General features: G+C 40.9%; 1 protein-coding gene across 4 annotated transcripts; it reads right to left on the bottom strand.

The window, feature by feature from the left end:
- Positions 1–629: 629 nt before the first annotated feature.
- On the bottom strand, positions 630–14645 carry RB195_002792 (uncharacterized protein; the record flags this gene model as incomplete). Of its 4 annotated transcripts, XM_064200203.1 has the most annotated exons (15): positions 630–806; positions 867–975; positions 1070–1231; positions 1297–1367; positions 1459–1593; positions 3131–3261; positions 3622–3742; positions 5004–5119; positions 10235–10334; positions 10420–10585; positions 11039–11109; positions 11198–11308; positions 11924–12085; positions 12498–12588; positions 14491–14645. In XM_064200203.1, 15 exons carry the CDS (start codon positions 14643–14645, stop codon positions 630–632), a joined length of 1878 nt encoding a protein of 625 aa, XP_064056082.1. The 4 variants fall into 4 exon arrangements, with proteins under 4 accessions (XP_064056082.1, XP_013292572.2, XP_064056084.1 ...); XM_013437118.2 differs by lacking the exons at positions 10235–10334; positions 10420–10585; positions 11039–11109; ... (2 more) ...; positions 12498–12588; positions 14491–14645 and having other exon boundaries at positions 5004–5117; XM_064200201.1 differs by lacking the exons at positions 630–806; positions 867–975; positions 1070–1231; ... (4 more) ...; positions 5004–5119; positions 14491–14645 and adding an exon at positions 13349–13554 and having other exon boundaries at positions 10122–10334.
- Positions 14646–19438: the final 4793 nt, after the last annotated feature.

Below are 19438 nucleotides of genomic sequence, written 5' to 3'. Positions count from 1 at the left end.
TGTTATGATTCTTCGTTATTTCTGATTGTTGTTACAGATATTTTAATTATCACTATTGTGAATAGCACGATAAATTTAGTTTGGATTTCTCTCCTTCTACCCCTTCAGAACTGATCACTTTCACTGTTTTTAAGAGTGTAGGAAAAGTCATATTCAAGGAATCCGAATCTGACTATTTAATTTTTCAAATGTTTTGCGTAGCCTACCCTGGTGCTTGTCATTCACTCGGTACACCGACAAGTGCTCCTTTAGAAAATAGTCGAATCTAAAGAATAGCACTGATCGGAAGCAAAATAATTCCTTTCAGAAGGTTAAACAGTCAGAAATTTGAAGGGCTGAGTTTATCATGAGTAACTTGTGTCTCTTCTCAATCTCGATCCCTACCTTCGTTTAGCGCATATCAAGGACTGAAACGGAAAAAAACATTTATTTCCGTACTATGTACAATATATAACAGCTCATTCTTGTTAAACAGACAGTATGGACAGAGGTATCGAAATCGAACAGTTTTCAACAAAAAATCCACTGAACAAATGGTAATAGTATCTTGCAGAAATAAAGTAGTGGGTCGTGCCATCTCAGCAGAGTACTGATTTCCCTGTTCTGAATCTCAATTAATTCCATTCGATTCAAAAATGAGATGACCATTTATTCCGCTTATCCGGGTCCCCATATTTCGAGCACTGTCGTCGAATATATTCTTCGGAGACGGATTTCCGGTCGTACACCCAACCAATGGCGGCAAATGCGTCGATGAAAATGCACGTCCAGTTCAGCTTCAGTGAATATTCAGAAGCACGATAGTCCTTAAGCAAGAAAAAAATGCTGTAAATGGCATGCATCATATTCCGAGATATATGTTTCACCTGTGGGAAGGTGTGGTGGAAATTATGTCCACCTTCACCGACTGCTGTAACTGATGTCCACACCGATTCAACGGGTGTGATACGAGAATCGTAAGGTTTGTAGCCGAACCTGGAATAGCGGAAACAATCGATAACGATTGTGTGACATCGAAATATCTAATAGTAATATTAAATGAAATAGAGAAGAAGATACAAATCCTTACATGTGAGCAACGCTATTAATGAACCATGTAGAGTGAAGAAGGAAGCAGTATCGGAAAAGCGCCGCAGTATAGAATGCAACGAACGGCGATTCACCCCAAAACCGAACTGCAACGGCTGTTGGAAGAAGAAAACACAATAAGATAACCAATGTGAGGTAGTACCTAAAAAAAATCTTGAAGATGTATGATGTAGATGTTAAAAACTAAGAAATTTCCCAGTTACTAACCTTCTTTGGAACATCAGTACGGGATCAGCGTACAAATCCGAAAGATCAAGTTTCTTCCCTTGTTCTTTGATCTAAATTCATACGACTCTCATAAGTAGCGAGCAAACATACAAAAAAAAAACGCATTCAAAACTGAATAAAGGAAGGAAAGTAGAATTTCACCTGCGGATGCTTGTTTACTAGTAGCCAGCCCATATGCGAGAAGAAAAATCCTCGATTGGTGTTATGCGGATCGGCGTGGGTATCTGTCCATTTGTGATGGCATCGATGATCTCTGGCCCATTCAATGATGTCATTCTTAAAGAATTGTTTTAATTCGCAAACTCATCCACTTTTTCCTGCATAGAGCACAGAAGCACTATTATTTTTCGTAGTGTTTGTTTGTGCCCAATGTAACTGACTTCTCTTGAGACCAATTCTTCATTAATCTATATTTTTATGCTTAAAAATACAGATGCATTCAATATTTCTAGATTTGCAGCCAGTCGCAAACACTATCTAATCTTATAATAAATGAAGACAATTTAATGAATTTTTAATGAATGATAATGAATTTGGATATACAAATTAGAAACCGATCCTCAGCTATTTGTCGGCTTCTCATTTTTGCTTGGTAGCTTTTCTTTAACCGTGAAGAGCGGATACCTTATTGTACCCCACCCCACTCCCCACTCTTGCTCGCCCTCCACGTAACGATTATTCGCACTCAGCTCTTGGTAAACGTTCCACCTTCCTCTAATCTTGGACGCACTAAGCCAGAGTGCGCTGTGAACTCGTTTACCGGTGTTTCACAGGTGCGCACAAGTTCATAAGGGAAATTCTTGCTGAACACAGGTTCGTCCTAGATTTACGAAGAGAGATTTTTTAGTACTACGACTACGACTGGACGATGCTGATCGCGCACGAAAAACGAACAGAAATTAAATATTTGCAAGCTGAGACCTTAGAGACTTCGACCTAAGATCTAATTGAGACCTTCCCTAAGGCTAACTAATCCAACTCATGGGACTTTATAAGAAAAAAAAGAATGACAATGCTTCTTGGATTTCAAATGATTGACCGTTCTTTAAAGGGTGTGGCACCAAGCTAATTGTTTGCTTTCCTTCTTCGCTGTGGTCAATCTTTTTTCCTCATTGCAAAGGGGGATTCGTCCACATTAAAGGCATCATCCCACGAATCTGAGGTGGTGCCGGTTTCAGGTGAGTTATGCCTATACGGGGTCGTAGATTACGAGGAGGAGGGTGATTCCGTCCATTTCTTCATAATTGCCGTAAAAAACGGCCCGGAGGATACGACTTCGAGCGTTTCGGGACGCTATTTTCTACAACCAGTTCGACTGGAGCGCGCACCACATCTTCCGGGCCGCTTTTTACGGCAGTTAGGAAGAAATGGACGGGATCACCCTCCTTCCTATAATCTACGACCTCGTATAGGCATAATCCACCTGAAACTGACACCATCCCAGATTCGCGGTGTGATGCCTTTACGAGAAGACATGGTCTGGAGCGTGGTGAAAAAAGGAGGTGCTCGGTTATCATGATTGGATCATTTAAAATGCTTAATCATTTTTAAGTGTTGTTGCATTGATTCACTTTTTGCGCAAGGACTCGAATTCACAAATTTGATTAACTTAATCTAAATTGAGTTATTAATTTCGCTAGTCATAACAACTTCGTCCCATCTTTTCTCCCCTGACCCCCAAAAAGATGTTCCCCCTTTTCCAAAGTTGCCATTTGAAAATGAAGTTTTTTTTTGGATTTTTGCTTGCACTTATAGACTGTGAAGGGACTATTTTCGCTTATAACTGATTTTTTTCAAATTGATAAACATATACCTGGAACGCCGTAGTATCCATAATCATCAGAAGAATCCGATAAGGAAGGTTAGCCTTATAGGCTCTATGAGACCATAGACGATGAGCTCCAGCTGTTACACCGATCGCTCCTACCACATGCAGGAAGAATGCTAAATTAAAAAAAAAGCACTTGAGACATTTTGATCCTTGCAACGATGTTTTGATTTGTCCCCAATGTTTTTGATGTGAAAGCCGGAAAAGGAGTTCTTTATGAGATCAATGAACGATCAGCGAGAGAACGATGCGTAGTCACAGATACGTAAGTGCAGCAGGTGTTCTGCAGCGGAGCTGATAAGCCGATAAGAGGCTATTGTCTGGTGAAATGGCGCTACTTCGCAATAATATCGGCGATAATTTCCAGAAAGAAGCTATCAATTTGTTCGTAGAAATCGAAAAACACACACCGATAATTTCTTTTTCTTTTTGATTGTGATTATTTTACAAAAAAAAAAACGCGTAAAAGTACCCACACCAGAAGACCGTTGGCCATTTGGCAACGAAAAGAAGTTGATAGAATCCGATCAGAGCTCCAACGTGCAGTGCGGCAAATAGTATTACATTTCTCCAACGAATTTCCATCTCGTATGGGATCTTAAAAACTTTCCGAATACAATGAATATTGCTGAGACTACAGTATATGAATGTACAAAGTGGTGTAGTGTCGCTTGGGTTCAATGGAGATGCTACGTTAACCAATCACAGCCCTTGTTTGTCACTCGCTCTTCATTTGCCAGCCTAACTCTCCTGTATCACTCATTTCAAACTGCTAGTGGTAACGATCCAAAAACAGGCGTTTTTTCCCGAGTACCAACAGATATTTGTTTTTTTCTTTTGCGGATTTTGATTAAAAACGATACATAGATTAATTTCTCTGACTCCATAGTTCTTTGAACCTTATCTTAGTGGTCAAAACAAAGCAGGAATGATAATAAGTGATCTACAGGAAAATCTATGGCTCCGTACTGTATGTAGTTTCCAGAACTTTTCCATTTCTCTACTGCATGTAAGCTGAAACCCTGCTTAATCTATGTATTGTTTTTAATCAAAACCAGCAAAAAAAATCTATTGACACTCTGTAAAAAGGCCTCCTTAATTGTTTGCGCTGTTGTCGGTTTGATCTCATACGCTGCTACAAAATCTCCTCTTTGGTTTATGATTGACGAAAATTTGCAGCAGTAGCATGTATTTCTTATCTGTAAAGCATGATGACGCGAATTTCCCGTATCGGCTTCACTTTGGTAAAAGCATGATACAAAAAAGAAGCATTGTATTTTCAATCATGGCAAGATTGGAGATAACGGGAAAATCGAGCAGAGAGAGAGCATTGTATTATGAACTGGTCAATGAAGCAAAATGTATCTTGAAATCTTTGAACGAAATTTAATTTGATTTAAATTTATCCATGAAAAGTTTATTCTCATAGTTGCAGAGATAAACCGAATAAGATAAACATATTTTCGAAAAGGTTACGAGATATGAATACGTTTTTAAAGTAAATATCCAAAATAGTTTTGCATAGAAAATTATTGTATCCAGTTACTACCCTTGTAAATACGCTACACATTGGTAAATGAGAGTATTGGCAAACGTGAATGCTTTCTGACCCAAAACTGGACGACGATTGTTTTTTTTTTACGTGGACACGACCAAGGATTCATACTTTCACTACTACTTATACTTCATACTGACCTAAAACTTAACGTGAGTACTATAAGTGTTTTTTTTTTCAAATATTATGGTCTTTCGCAAGAAAAAAAAATTATTTCTTGTTATTTACTTTTGCGAGCCTTCACTTTTCCCTTCCACTGTTCCTCCCTTCTATCAGCGTTGAACAAAAAATACGAAATATTACCTTCTCGCCTTCCTTGAGTAATTTTTCGACCTCGTCAAGTTCGGCAGCCAGAAATTGATCGGTGATCAACTTGTCTGTGTGTGGTTTCCTCGATTGTGCAGTAATTATCGTCATTGCTGAAAACTTTTATTAACCATTCCAAGTTCTTAAAAATAAGAAAACTTTTTCTAAACGACTTTTTTTGAAAGATGAATTAACAAATTTACGACAAATTAATTTGGGTTGCATGACGAATACATTTTTACAACAAAGTAACAAATTTTCATCATCATTCATCTCCAATTTGAAAGAGAAGGGAACGGAAGGAAAGAAAAAAGGAAACGAAGTATGCCAATGTGGATGACTCTTTTATTGCAGCCGCATGCTAAAACGGAAGCTATCGCAATGCTCACGTTTTTCATCCATTATCAGAAGATCACGCACTTCTTTGTCATAACTCCGGAACTCTTCTTATCAGCAGCGAAGATATGCTGTCATATGATGGATCAGCTCACAAATCATTTTTTAGGAACGAAAAGTGATACGTAATGAGTAGAAATGGTTTTTTGTGAGAAAAAAATCGAAAAATTTGTTGCGATCTGAGGTTAGAGGCCAATTTGAAGCCTTCTTCGTATATCAAATTACCTGCTTCCATTAGAAGTAGGACCTCTTTGACTGTAGTTAAACACTGAAAACGGAACCGAGACTGTGCTCGAGATCAATGCTGCATTTTTCATTTCTGCTTTCATTTTTGTGGAAACGAAATTCGCTAACTTTCGCAAGTTTTCGCGGAATTTGATTTCATTGGCTTTGGAGGAAACTTGTGCATTCCAGATTCCACTAAAAAACACATACCGTTTTTACAGAGTGGAAGAAAACCTCACGCGCAAGGTTATTATTAATAGATAGTGCTACACCCACGAATGATAATTCGAAATCAAATTTTAAAAAATACCAAAGGGAGCTTGGTTACGATCGCATAACGAATGAAGGAAATGTGCAGATAGTGAAGATATCTGATAACAACATTTGAAACAGCAGGTGAGAACGTCAAAGAAAACGAGAAATCGTTTTCTCTATGTCTACTTCTGGGAATGATTTCGAAAGAACAGTGAAAAAATGTCAACATTATCACAGACGTTGTTTGCAACATTAGGACGTTCTCTGCTCTTAATAAGTATGGTCAAGTGTTGTAGAAATGTATACGGTATCATAAGTCCATCATAGGTCACAACAAACGTCCCAAATCAAACACAAATCGAAGAATACTCAAGAATACTCCGACGGAAGTTGTACAGTAGTAAACACGGTGCCCGCCTACTGACGCACCAGTTTTATACTGGTGGGAGTGGCGTGCGCGGTTTTGTAGGTGGTAAAAGGCCGTCGAACGGAATTCGACCTCATCGTCCACACCAAAGTACAAATGTCACGAAAGACATTAACTCGCCTGCAAACGGTTTCTCTTCTGTTCTACACGAATCATACAGTATGTCCTAAGATGTAAACATATGACTCTGACGCAAAAATGGGAGAACATGGATGTTCCCTTACCTTCATAGGGGGAACGGCTTCATTATTGGTGCGAAAACAGTCAATAAAAGTTCATGTAAAGGAAGAAGTTAGAAGCAACAGTGTCAAGAAGAGATAAATGAAAGTATGAAAGAAAGTTCAATCCTGAGAGCTTCATTAAAGGCATCACCCCACGAACCCGGAGTGGTACGGATTTCAGGTGGAGAATTCCTATGCGGGGTCGTAGATCGCGGAGAACAGGGTAATTCTGTTCATTTCCTTCTAATTGCCGTAAAAAACACCCCGAAAGATGCGGCACGTGCACAAAGCTGGCGCGCTCCAATGCAGCTCTTCGTAGACAACAGCACCCCGGAACGCTCGAAGCCTCATCTTCCGGGCTGTTTTTTTACGGCGATTAGGAAGAGATGTATTGTTGTGTGGTTACGGTCAATCTTATCTGTTATGGAGACCATGTAGATAGAATAAACACCATCATGCTAGAAAAATTCTCATGACTTCTTTGTTCTGTGTAGAACATGTTGTTTAGTCTGTTTACGGAATCAGAATGATAATGACCACTTTATTATATTCGCAGGGCTTTCAGTGCATAGTAGAGTCAAAACGACACCAGGCACAGTGTAGTTGCGTAATCGGCTGCGCTCGAAGCGTTGCGGGCGAGCGCAGCGGTTGGAATGAGAAAGGAGGAACCATAGCGAGCAGCAGCGAGAAATGGAGTTAGCAAAGCAAAGCATCCTCCCTCCATCCCAACCGCTATGCTCCACAGCGCCGCTTTGAGCGCAACCGCTTACGCCACTAGACCCGTGCTTCATGTTGTTTTGACCCTACCTTATATTTGGGTGTCAGCAATTTTAACTGATCGAATTAAACGACTTAGTTAGGGTTAATCTAGGAACTAGATAACTCTATTTTGTTATATTATTTACTGTATAAATTTTGCTTAGTGCATTACTACAGTCATAAACATGTAAATCTGAGAAATCGTAATCAGCACTTTTTGTTTCTTCTAATGTGAAGATGTTCTTCTAACCGCCGTATTAGTAAAAGTAAACTTTCTTCTTGATACAATTGCATATGATTAGTAAATAATTAATTTATCTAGAAAGATGAAATATGCAGTTAAATCCATAAATATTCGAAGCATAAATATACTGGTAATAAGTAAGAGAAAGGTCTGCTAGAACTAGACTAGTATCACCACCCTGTGGGTTTTTGTTTAAATGTCTTTTTTTTGTTTTTCTTTTACAATTACCTCATTTTTATGACTAAGACGCGAAAACTGTTTCCCGCTCACGTCGCTGTTAGCGCAAACGACCAGAACGCAGACTAGTGAGCACTGATGGGAGCTCAGAAAACGAAGACTAGTGGTGAAACGGATGTTGTGCGGATTGCCTTAGTCTTGTGGAAGGACTTCCAATGAGCTAAGTAGCGGTGCTTGATCTTACCACCACCATACCTTTCTTATCATTACATTATAGAGCAGTCACCGTGAATCAACAGAGTGAAGCACGTGCATTGCGGAAATGGTCAGATTTCTTAGACAATCGCACAGGAACATCTCAGCAAACAAAAGAAGCAAACACATTTTCAGTAAAATATTAGCAGAATTCACTGAAGAGAAGAATACCCAAATTCTTGGCTATCTGTTTACTTTATTTACTGGAACTATAACTGCTGGATCTGCAGAATCTTCTAACAAAGCCTCTTAGGAAAGTGAAACGGAGTTTCAGCTAATGGACTGCTACTTTAAATGTATAAAATATTATTAATGTTCATTGTCAATGACTACTTCCAGGTGTAGCCTCATACAGTCCGTTTGCTTCCATTTTGCTTGTATTTCTTAGGCAAAAGAGGAAAAACGAATCCACGGTCCCGATGGCAAGCAAGTAAAACACTTAGCTAAGGAAAAACATGTATCTTTGTACATATTATCACCTACATATTACATTTGTTCCCGTAATCTATGTTCTTTGTTGGACAGTCGTTCTTTTCTGTAACATCTATAAAACTGCTAACTTTTTTTATTTGAGGGGTAGGATTTGGTGGTGTTTCGTTAGGACTGGGGGGATTTCGTCATTCTTCCATTGCCGTAAAAACAGCCCGGTGATACGGCTTGGCTTTTGGCGCACTTTTTCTGGGGGGCCTCTGCGGCGCCGCACTCCGGGCCGTTTACGGCAATTGAAATGGCATCCACCCCATTCCGTCCCATCCCATACGATACTCCCCAATCTGCACCCCTCGATCGCCTTTAAACACACATAGAAAAAAATTTTTGATTTGAAAAATTGTGTCCACCCCTTCTCTAATATTGTAAGTTTTGAAATCTTGGGAAACTGCACGTTTCGACAAATTATCGCGCCATTCTCTCGTGAACTAAACGTCGCAAAAAATGACCTTTAAATCGAAGTGAATGTCAAAAGACCACAGAGCTGCGACAGTTATTTACACCGAACAGGTCATAAAAATAGAACAGGCTACAGTAAGACTCGTACGCTACATCTTGTTGCAATCATCCGATGGGTCGCGCACTTTGCCCTCTGAGGAGACTTTGTTCCCTAGATTTTTTTAGTGACAAGTGTTTCGAAGTTTGATGAACGAGGACGATTTTCTTCCTGCAAGTGACCGTCTCAAAGAAGGATATGGACGGAGGGTAACTCATTTTTGCATATCTTTTTTGTACGCTGAGAAAGATCCAGGATTTAAGAATAATCTAGTACTTTTAGATCGCTCTTTCCTCAGTCAAACATCTGTTTGAGGTGAAATTAAACAACTTATGAAATACTGCGAGAAGCTGTTCATCACGATGAAATCATATATCAAATAATTGATGATTCGATTATACACATTGTTTCGCGGAAGGTCACGAAGTTTCAAACTAACATTTGCAATCAAACTGTGTTTGACTGAAACCATTGATAAAAGGATCGGAATACTTTCTCCTTCGATTTTTTCGACAAACTATTCGACAATTTCAAAGATAGGAGCAGTGTGGTTTCGATCATTGTCATATTTTGTTCTCAGATCACTACTACATAGCACAGTAACGCTCCTGAGATTAAGAGACTAAGATTATGGCTGAATTCTTCGAACGAATCTTTCACTGTGTATTCGAAGCCTTCTCACAACGATTCAAATATCAGCCGTATGCGCACAAATAGGAACTTGACAGAATTTCACAGGATTTCTTACTCTTTCGAACAATCTTCTTCAATAGTCTAAAAACAGCCATAAGTTCCAATCCATGAGTTAAACAAATACAAGTTTTTTTCACGTCCGTTTCGTGAATTCTACAATTTTAAGCTTCGAGAAAAATTTTATTTGATCGACACAGAGACAACACGAAATAGATACAATCTTCATTGGAAAAGAAGGAAGAAAAACCTAAAAGAAAAGCTCTCATAGCGGAATGGAAAATTGGAGAATTGGAAAAAAGGAAACATGTGTAGCGAATTGACGATACGGAATATTGGAGATACGGAATATTGCTGGAGAATGTTGTTTATTTGGGCTTTTTTTGTTACCTAGGTCTTTACCAGATCTTCCTAACTGGGTGTGATGCGCTTTTTCTTAGAGCCTTACATCAAATGAAATTCTCACCACAATTCTGTAGTGCTATTTTGGTGTTATCATCCGATAACAAAATAAAAATCTTGGATATGTTTGCCGCTTCTCAACGTCTTTCGGCCCATCCCAAGCGTTCCGCAGTTGATGAAAATATTGATCACCATCCGTATTATCCACAACTGCTCGCCTTTGATGACGCATCCACAGGAAACAATTATAAAAAATAACAAAGTTGATGCAGAGAAGGCGGTTAGCAGATACCTGTGAGGAAAAGAAAATCGTTGAAAAGCGGATGACCACAATCAAAGATTATTGGGAAATGTAAATCGCGAAACTTCCAACTCACGATTTCACTAGCACGAACTGCGTAACCAACTAATCTGAAATCTCTTCTACGTAAACCATCATCAATAAGCATAACAAAAGCAACTATAAGTATTGTTGCAAGAACTTCACTTATTGCGATATAAGTGTATATCGGAGCTGATCTGCAGTTTTCTTTGTGTTGAAACCTTAAAAAAGCGTCTAAAACGACCTGAGAGAAAGAACAATTTTCCAAATTCTTTCTCTTGAGCCTTTTATTTTATACAGCTGGGTTAAAAAGACTCGTTTGTGGTGCAACTTATGGTGGGACACTCGTTAGCACGGCTCCGGCGCAGTTCGGAACACCCACCGTACTGCTCCGAAATCCTGGGTAGTTGCACCACGAGTCATGTCGTTTCGACCCGTCTGTACCTGGTAGAAGCTCTTCTCTATTTGTTCTGTCTGCACCGCTGACTACAGTCACGGATAACTAACTACAGTCAGCGTAGGGATTCTTTCTTCTGATGACCGCAACGCGTCTGCCTATTCTGGCACTCGTTTTCTGCTAGACACATGCTTCCTCTTTGCTCAGCCGTGATCAAATCGAACTGGCAGTACCGTCATCGGAATCGAGGTTTTTTGATGGAAGTGGGCAAACTTACTTATCTTGAAGGGAAATAACCTCTGTTTCTCGTCTAAAACAGCTCCTATAGACTCGCACAGACAGTGCAATCTGAAAAAGTACGATTAAAAAATAGTGGAGAATCTAAGCAGGCTTTATTTTCATGTTGTTACAGAAAAGAACATTGATAAGGATTTACCAGAAAGTAAAGAAGTGAATAGGATATGTAGTACACAAGTTTTAGCGTACTATCCTGGTACATATCCATAAACACAATAAGAAATGTAGCAGCACCAGATGATGTGAAAACCTGCTATTTTGTTGTTACAGATGCACCGAGTCTTCAAAAGCTTATCTCAATTATCCTGCTAAGTGATCTTTCGTATGATTTATACAGATACAGTATCTAAGAATATCTGCCATAACATCGACAGCTAAGAATAATGTTACGGTGTATATGCCTTCCGTATGCATGATTAAAGGCATCACCCCACGAATCTGAGGTGGTACGGATTTCAGGTGGAGTATTCGTATACGGCATCGTAGATTAAAGAGAGGGAGGTGATTCCGCCCATTTGTTCCTAATTGCCGTAAAAAAAACGACCCGGAAGATTCGGCGCCGCACAAAGCTGGCGCGCTCCAGTCGAACTCCCTTTAGAAAATAGTGCGTCAGAACGCCTGAAGCCGTATCTTCCGGGCCATTTTTTACGGCGATTAGGAAGAAATGGACAGAATCACCCTTCTCTCCATAATCTACTATCCCTTATAAGAATACTCCACCTGAAATCCGTACCACCTCAGATTCGTGGAGTGATGTCTTTAACTCTCAAATGTTCCTCATCAGAGCTCGCTCAAATCGATGAGGATCCACACTACCGATTTTAATTTTGTTTCTCTTCTCTAAAAAAACATGTTTAACGCTAACCACAGCTATCACAATGGAGACTGAAATGAAACGTGAAATATATTTCTCATATGAAGATACTGCCAAAACAGCTACGCTTCGTTCAATGCAGGTCGCCAAATTAGCGACGAAAAACATCGATTCTGTGTAGCGTTGGATGAGTAGCACATTGCGTACACGCATCTATAACGGATAGATTATTTCGAAGAAATGAATTTTTTAAGTGCGTAGAACAATTGTAGAGAGTAATGTCGTTTTCTGTCAAACTACAATTAAAAAAGTGTTTCCTTTTTGTTCGGTGTCAATGATATAATCATTGTTATTCTCAGTGGGGCTGTTCTTTCTGATGAGCACATTTTCAATCCCGATTCTGTCGAATAAAGATTTTTTGGAGAGAATTTTAATGTGACATGTGCAAAAACGACATTTTTTTAATATTTCAATAACCCTAATACTTTTCAATTTTGCGGATGCAAAATGGAGCTTGGAGAAAGAATTGTGATCCCTAAAGAAAGTACTTTGTTTCCGAACGCTGATTCGGTGAGAGAATTGGTCCAATGCAAGAGGATGATATCTAATTTCTTCTTAACCACACCTGGTCCATGTTCATGAAGTCCATTACCGCAGCGATAAAATTTAATGACGCCGAAAATTGTCCGCTGAACGTTAGCATTAGCAGTAGAATCCTGAAACAAAATCTTGAAAAAAGGCTATAAAATGTGTTCGGTTTATAGTTAGTAGTGAGGATAGGGGATAATGTCTCTGGACCATCAATTCGCTTTTGATGCGCCAACAGTGTTTCACTGCAATTCGTGGTCGTTGAGGTTTTGGAACGTGCATTGGTCTTACAATGACCTGCGAGGTCCATGCGATGAATAAAGTCAGTGATTTTTTTGTCCTCCTAGACAAACCCGGTACTAATTTATCGACCCCGGAGGGATGATGACGGACGGATGGTTGGTACTAGGGCAAGTTCCAACCATCAACCATGCGGCCACCGCCGAACTCTTACCGATTGCACACCCTGCGGAGTTGAAGCGACGCCATACGGCACGTCAGGTGGTCGCTAAGGCTGCTCGCAGAGTTCAGAGGTTCGGCAGCTCTGTGGTTTTGATGGTTATTAGGCGCACTGTTGTAAACGCTCAATAACCATCAAGCTGCCCGCAGAGTTCAGAGTCTGCCGCCGAACCGCGCAGCCTGCGCGGCTCTGAACTCTGCGGGCAGACGAGGCCTTAGATGAGGAGACCAGTACCCATGCTCCAGTCATCAACCGCTTCCGCCATTCCGACTAGGGAAATTTCTCTTTCCACACACAGGACATTGGACCGTGGGGATACTGTGGTGGTAGCTACTGTAAAACGATCTACATCAAGGTCTGTACGCGGAAACTTTGTAAGTTAGCCACCGTAATGCGATAAAAGAAAAAAAAACCGTGCTGCAGCTCACCTCCTCCACGACAACGCACGGCTGCATGTCACCTCAGCAACTCGCCACCGACATGAAGCCGTGAGCTGGTAACAACTTCTCCCATCTAACATAGCTCTCAGACCTCTCTCTGCCATAACACCTATTCCGTACTCTTCCTTCCGTTCTTTGAGTCCCAGCAACCCATCCTCCGGTCCTAGAGAAATCCTCCTAGGCAGATGGAACATTGTGATAGATGCTCATTGTGAACAATGATGATCATTGTAAGATTAAAGGCAACATACCACGAAACTGAGGTGGTGCGGATTTCAGGTGGAGTATCCGTATACGGGGTCGTAGATGATGGAGAGGGGGATGATTCCGCTCATATCTCCCTGCATCGTTGCAAACGCCATCTATTGCAACGCTCCACCCTTTGCGCTGCCTCCGCCCTGCGATTCGTCGAAAATCAATTCGGACTGCCCCGATAGGGTGTAAGAAACGCTACGCGTGCAATAGTGGCGCGCTGCAATAGAAGGCATCGTATAAAACTGCATTCGGGGGCCGGCTGCTTGCAGTGATTCAGCGAGGAATGAGCGAACCACCCTGGTCTCTACAATCTACGAGCCCGTATACGGATACTCCACCTGAAATCCGTACCACCCCAGATTTGTGGTATACTTTCGTGGTTGCCTTTAAGAAACTATGGAATTGGATTTTGGATTTCCTTCTGTTGAAAAGAATGTTTCGCATCAGAATGTGTCAAATTTAATGCACTCAGACCAAATCAGTTTTCACAGGAGAATTAAAAATGAAAAGGCTGGCACTTACCTGAAGTTATTATGCAGAAAACGCCTAGTAAGCATCAAATACCACAGAGGAAAAGCAGTTATAGTTCCAAGTACGTATATAAACAGTGCAGTAAAGCTTAGTGAAGAATATTCAAGTTTCATGGCTAGGTTGAATAGTATGTTTTACTGAGATTACTGTACACATAAAGATGTCGCACATTATGGCAATCACGGCTCATACTTACAACAGACCAGAAATTGAAAATTGGTTGTACTTTTTAATAGGGTCCGCGTATAAATGTTTGATTGTTTCCTAAACTTGATGGGTTTGCTTCCAGCAAACGCAATCAGGCACCTGAGTTTACGTCTTGATCTACGAAATATACAACTCACACTGTCACATTACGAAAGTTTTCCAAATATTGCAGAAATGTGTTGTCGTCCAGCACCCTGCCGAAGCCCGTACCCTCGTAAATGAAATGCCTGAAGAGTACACGAAGACTATTTCGACAAACACATGTCTCGTCACGTCGAACTGCGATCGTCATCACGTGAACTCCAGCAAGTCGCTCTGCGAAAACCCGTTTACTGCAGTGCAGGAAATAAGCATCGTAGATTGCACCATTCTTAATATCGATAACTACACTACTTGCTGCGACGATGCTGGTGAAAGTAAAGTAGCAGGCTGTGCAGCAGTTGTGAAGAATGACTACAGCAACTTAGTGAAGGAATTTGGACCAACATCATCAAGATCCGCTTTTGTACGGATACGGAATAGCAGAAGGCTGAAAGTCTAGATTGTAAGTACTCACACACCTACGGAAAACCGTTGACGACTGTAACAATGACGCCTTTCATAATGGACTCAGTATGTAGATGTCCAACATATCGAGCCAACAGACGACGATTGTCGGAACTGATGCGAATACAGGGATGGAACACGAATAACAATGGAAGTCGTATGCGCAGCATCAGCATGCGAAAAACTTGAGCCGTTTTAGCACCATCAGGACGTCTCTTGGTCGATGTAGTGGCATTTGCCTCGAGAGGCACAAAGTTGCAAGATGTTATAAACTTTGTGTCGGAATTAGCTGCAGTTTATGGTCTGCGACTCTTCCCTGACAAGTGCTTGAAGATGTGAGTCTTCTTGAGACCATCACTGAGAATCAAGGTGGACGGGTAACCTAATGATGAGTTCAGCTTCTGGGGGTGAATGCTAAAAAATGATGGCAGTTACGACACCTTTAATACATTTAACAAACATTTAACAAAGATGCGCTGAATCCAATTCGGCATTCAACTCACTGACAAGGTCAATCGTGGTAACGGAACACGACCCTCTCGAATGAATGAGAAAATTGGTAGCTGACAGGAGCAAAGAAATACCATTTACTAGAAGACGCAAATTTGTTGAAATGCTGTTGAAATACTGGTATTGAAATGTTTTCATTTTTATTCTATTCTATTTCCACTCTAAAATCTATGAATTATCTTCCAATTTTGATTAAAGCACATAATATGACCGAAAAATAAGATAATCATGTGCATAGCTCGAATTGCAGAGGGACGAAGAAAAAAATAACGGAAAAAATCAACATTTTGTCCCTGCAATATGACAATGTGGCCTCTTAGGTTCCACTTCCGGCTGAGGTAAATTTTTGCAAAAGAGACAGAAAGTTCAAACAACTCCTAAACATGAAGAATTTCAGAAGAAGGTTTGCCCTAAAAAAGTCGCAATGCTGCTTTTTCCACCTCCTTGTCTTTTTGGAATTTTGATAGGACGAAATTTAAAATTTTCCGACTTTTTTTTTGATTTCTCCCATATAAATTCTAAGAAAACCAGACGATCCGGAAAAGAGAAATTTCGTACATAGAGGTTTTCTATATGATCCATCCGAATGTAATTGTGATTTTTTGAAACGGTGTCCCCTTTTTGTTTTGGAATGGAAGAATCGCCAAAATCCCAATTTTCGCTCACCCACCGAGAAGTGAGTGATATTGAATAAAATTCAATAACTCGGAGTAACTTAGAGCAAAGCAAATCATCTCCCAGTTTGTCGCAGCCGAGGATTTTCTCTATCAGATGCTATATCAACTCTTCTCCGGGCCCCGCCTTTTTTCGAAATTTTTGATGGGACAAAGATGGGAAAAAATGCTATTTTTTCCAATCTGTCCTATCAAATGAGGTGGAAAAAAACGCGTTGTGACTGTTTTTCTTTTGATGCTCTTATAACAAAGTTATTCGCGACCTCCTAGACCTAACAATGTGCACAGAATCTGGGCTTTTGTGATCATTAAATTTTCTTAAATCCACTTTTAAAGTGCTTTAGACTACGTAAAATTCAATTCTTTTCTTTTAGGGGTTGTTTCAAGTTTCTATCTCTTTTGGGAAAAATTGCCTCAATGGGGTGTCCTGCGTAGTCTCATTATTACATTGTCAATTCAATTCGGCATTGTCAAAACCGAATGTTAATGCTTCCATTTTACTGTCCGACGCCTGGAACTAAATATAACATTTGTAATTTATGTAACCATTTAATATTATTTATTGTAATATATTGTAATGTATGTAATTATTCAATTACCAGTTTGAATGTCCGGCTAAAGCCGGACTTCAGGCTTTCGGTGGTTTTAGCTTCGCTCCCCTTGACTGATCAATGAAAGTTAATGATAGTGGTGTTTTCTGTAAAATTAGATGTGTTTTTTAACAACGCTTTCCTTCTCTTCTTTATATTATAAATTAAGGCGAAAGATTACGGAGTTTTCCTTCTAAACGCGTCAATTCTACATTTGGAGAATATTCGACCATCAGCTACAAACACTCCGATGCCAAAATAATATAGGTACAATTTGAAAGCACTACTCGAAGTATGGGTGTTCCTCCTGATTTCCCCCAGAAGTTATCACAGATTGATGTTTTAACATAAAATGACGTGAAAGACATCATCCTACTGATAAAGATTCCACGTCAGATCACATAAACATCTTGCTACTATTTATGCATCCGTTTGCATGCGTGTTTCCACTTTCTGAGAAGGGCATGCTACAAACTTGAGGCGAACGAAGAAGGAAACAGATACGTGGAGGAGTCATGAAGGTGAAGAGCAAAGCGCCCACGGCAGTGCTCACGGCTATGAAAAGGCTCCAACCATTTATCTGTTGCGTCATGCACGCTAAGTTATTGCGCACCAATGACCGGCTTCACCGACGTCGGTGGATCCGTCGCCCCCGATGTTATAGCAATCTGGCGCCGGCGCACCAATCTGCCGCCGGTGGACTCGTCGTATCCCTTCTCTAGGTATCTGGCGCCGGTGGACCCAACGCACCCCCTTTTATAGGTATCTGGCGCCGGCGCGCCAATCCGACACCGCAGGACCCGTCGCAACCCATTTTATAGCTATCTGACCCCAGCGCACCAATCCGACGCTGGGTGGACCCGTCGCACCCCCTTTTTCGAATTTCGTGACACACACACACTCACGGACTAAGCTCGTTATTATATACCAGCCCGAACGTCCGGCTGAAGTCGGACTTCAGGCTTATTTTGGTGTTCGCTCTGCTCGTTTTCACCAACCAATAAGAAATAGCAGCAGCGACATTTTTTTTTGGGAAATTAGAATTGCTTTTTTATCAAAACTTTATCCATTTTGTTTTACTCTTAAGTATAGTTATATAGTATAGAATGATTTTGTGGTTTTTCCTTAAACTTTCACTGCTATATTTGGAGAGATGTTTCCCGCAAACCTCCATAATTTGAAACATTATTCGAAGTACGAGTCTGCTCCGTTCTCAGCTATTAGCAAGAATGATGTGCTATAATGGAATGACGTGAATATCACTATCATGATATATAAAAACGAGCTTAGTTCGTGTGTGTGTGTGTGTGTGTGTGTGTGTGTGTGTGTGTGTGTGTGTGTGTGTGTGTGTGTGTGTGTGTGTGTGTGTGTGTGTGTGTGTGTGTGTGTGTGTGTGTGTGTGTGTGTGTGTCACGAAATTCGAAAAAGGGGGTGCGGCGGATCCACCCGGCGCCGGATTGGTGCGCTGGGGTCAGATAGCTATAAAATGGGCTGCGACGGGTCCCGCAGTGTCGGATTGGCGCGCCGGCTCCAGATACCTACAGAAGGGGGTGCGACGGGTCCACCGGCGCCACATACTTATAGAAGAGGGTGCGGCGGGTCCATCGGCGTCAGACACCTATAGAAGGGGGTGCGACGGGTCCACCGGTGTCGGTGGGCCCGGTCAGTGATGCGCAATAACTTATTGTGCATGACACAAAAGATAAATGATTGGAGCCGTTTCATAGCCGTAACCACTTGGCGCTTTGCTCTTCACCTTTACGACTCCCCCGTGTGCATATTTCCTTCTTCGTTCGCCTCAAGTTTTTAGCATGCCGTTCTCAGAAAGTGGAAACACGCATCCAAACGGCTGCTCAAATAGTAGCAAGATGTTTACGTGATCTGACCTGGAACGTTATCTTTGTCAGTAGGATGATGTCTTTCACGTCATTTTATGTTAAAAATCATTCTGTGATAACTATTGGGGGAAATCAGGAGGAACACCCATACTTCGAGTAATGCTTTCAAATAGCATCTATATTATTCTGGCATCGAAGGAATGTTTGTAGTTGATGGCCGAATATTCTCCAAATGTAGAATTAATGCGTTTAGAAGGAAAACTCCGTAATCTTTCGCCTTAATTTATAATATAAAGAAGAGAAGGAAAGCGTTGTTAAAAAACACATCTAATTTTACAGAAAACACCACTACTATTAACTTTCATTGATCAGTCAAGGGGAGCGAAGCTAAAACCACCGAAAGTCAGTCAGTCAGTCGTCTTTAGCCGGACATTCAGACTGGTTGTAGTAATAAAAATAACGTTCTACGTTAGATCGCGTAAACTGTTGGTTACTATGTACTGTATTTAAGCAGTCGTTTGCACGTCTGTTACCTTCTTTTGAAGAAGGATGAAAACAGTGTTAGGGAGACATACTGGGAAATAGATATGCGAAGGAACCATGGAAACCTATTCTACTGTGTTGGGGCTCCCGCGCACTCCGACGCAATGGAATCCGTCTCTCCCCCTCCAGCTTTCTGGCACCGGCGCACCATTTCAACTCCGTGAGACCCCCCCCCCCCATTTTACAGCTATCTGGCTCCGGGGCACGAATTCGACGTCGTAGTACACATCTCACCCAATTTTACCGCGTTGAGGTTCCAGCGCAGAAAACCGACGCCATAGTATTTGTCTTCCTCTGAGGAATTTCTTGACTGAGACACACGCATACACAGACGCAAACACGTGGAAGAATAAGCCCGTTATTGTACAGCATGATAGTTTGCAA

This window comes from Necator americanus, chromosome IV, assembly GCF_031761385.1.
Source record: "Necator americanus strain Aroian chromosome IV, whole genome shotgun sequence".
NCBI lineage: Eukaryota > Metazoa > Nematoda > Chromadorea > Rhabditida > Ancylostomatidae > Necator > Necator americanus.
Note: the sequence above shows the minus strand (reverse complement) of the source record. Positions and strands in the feature narration are given on the sequence as shown.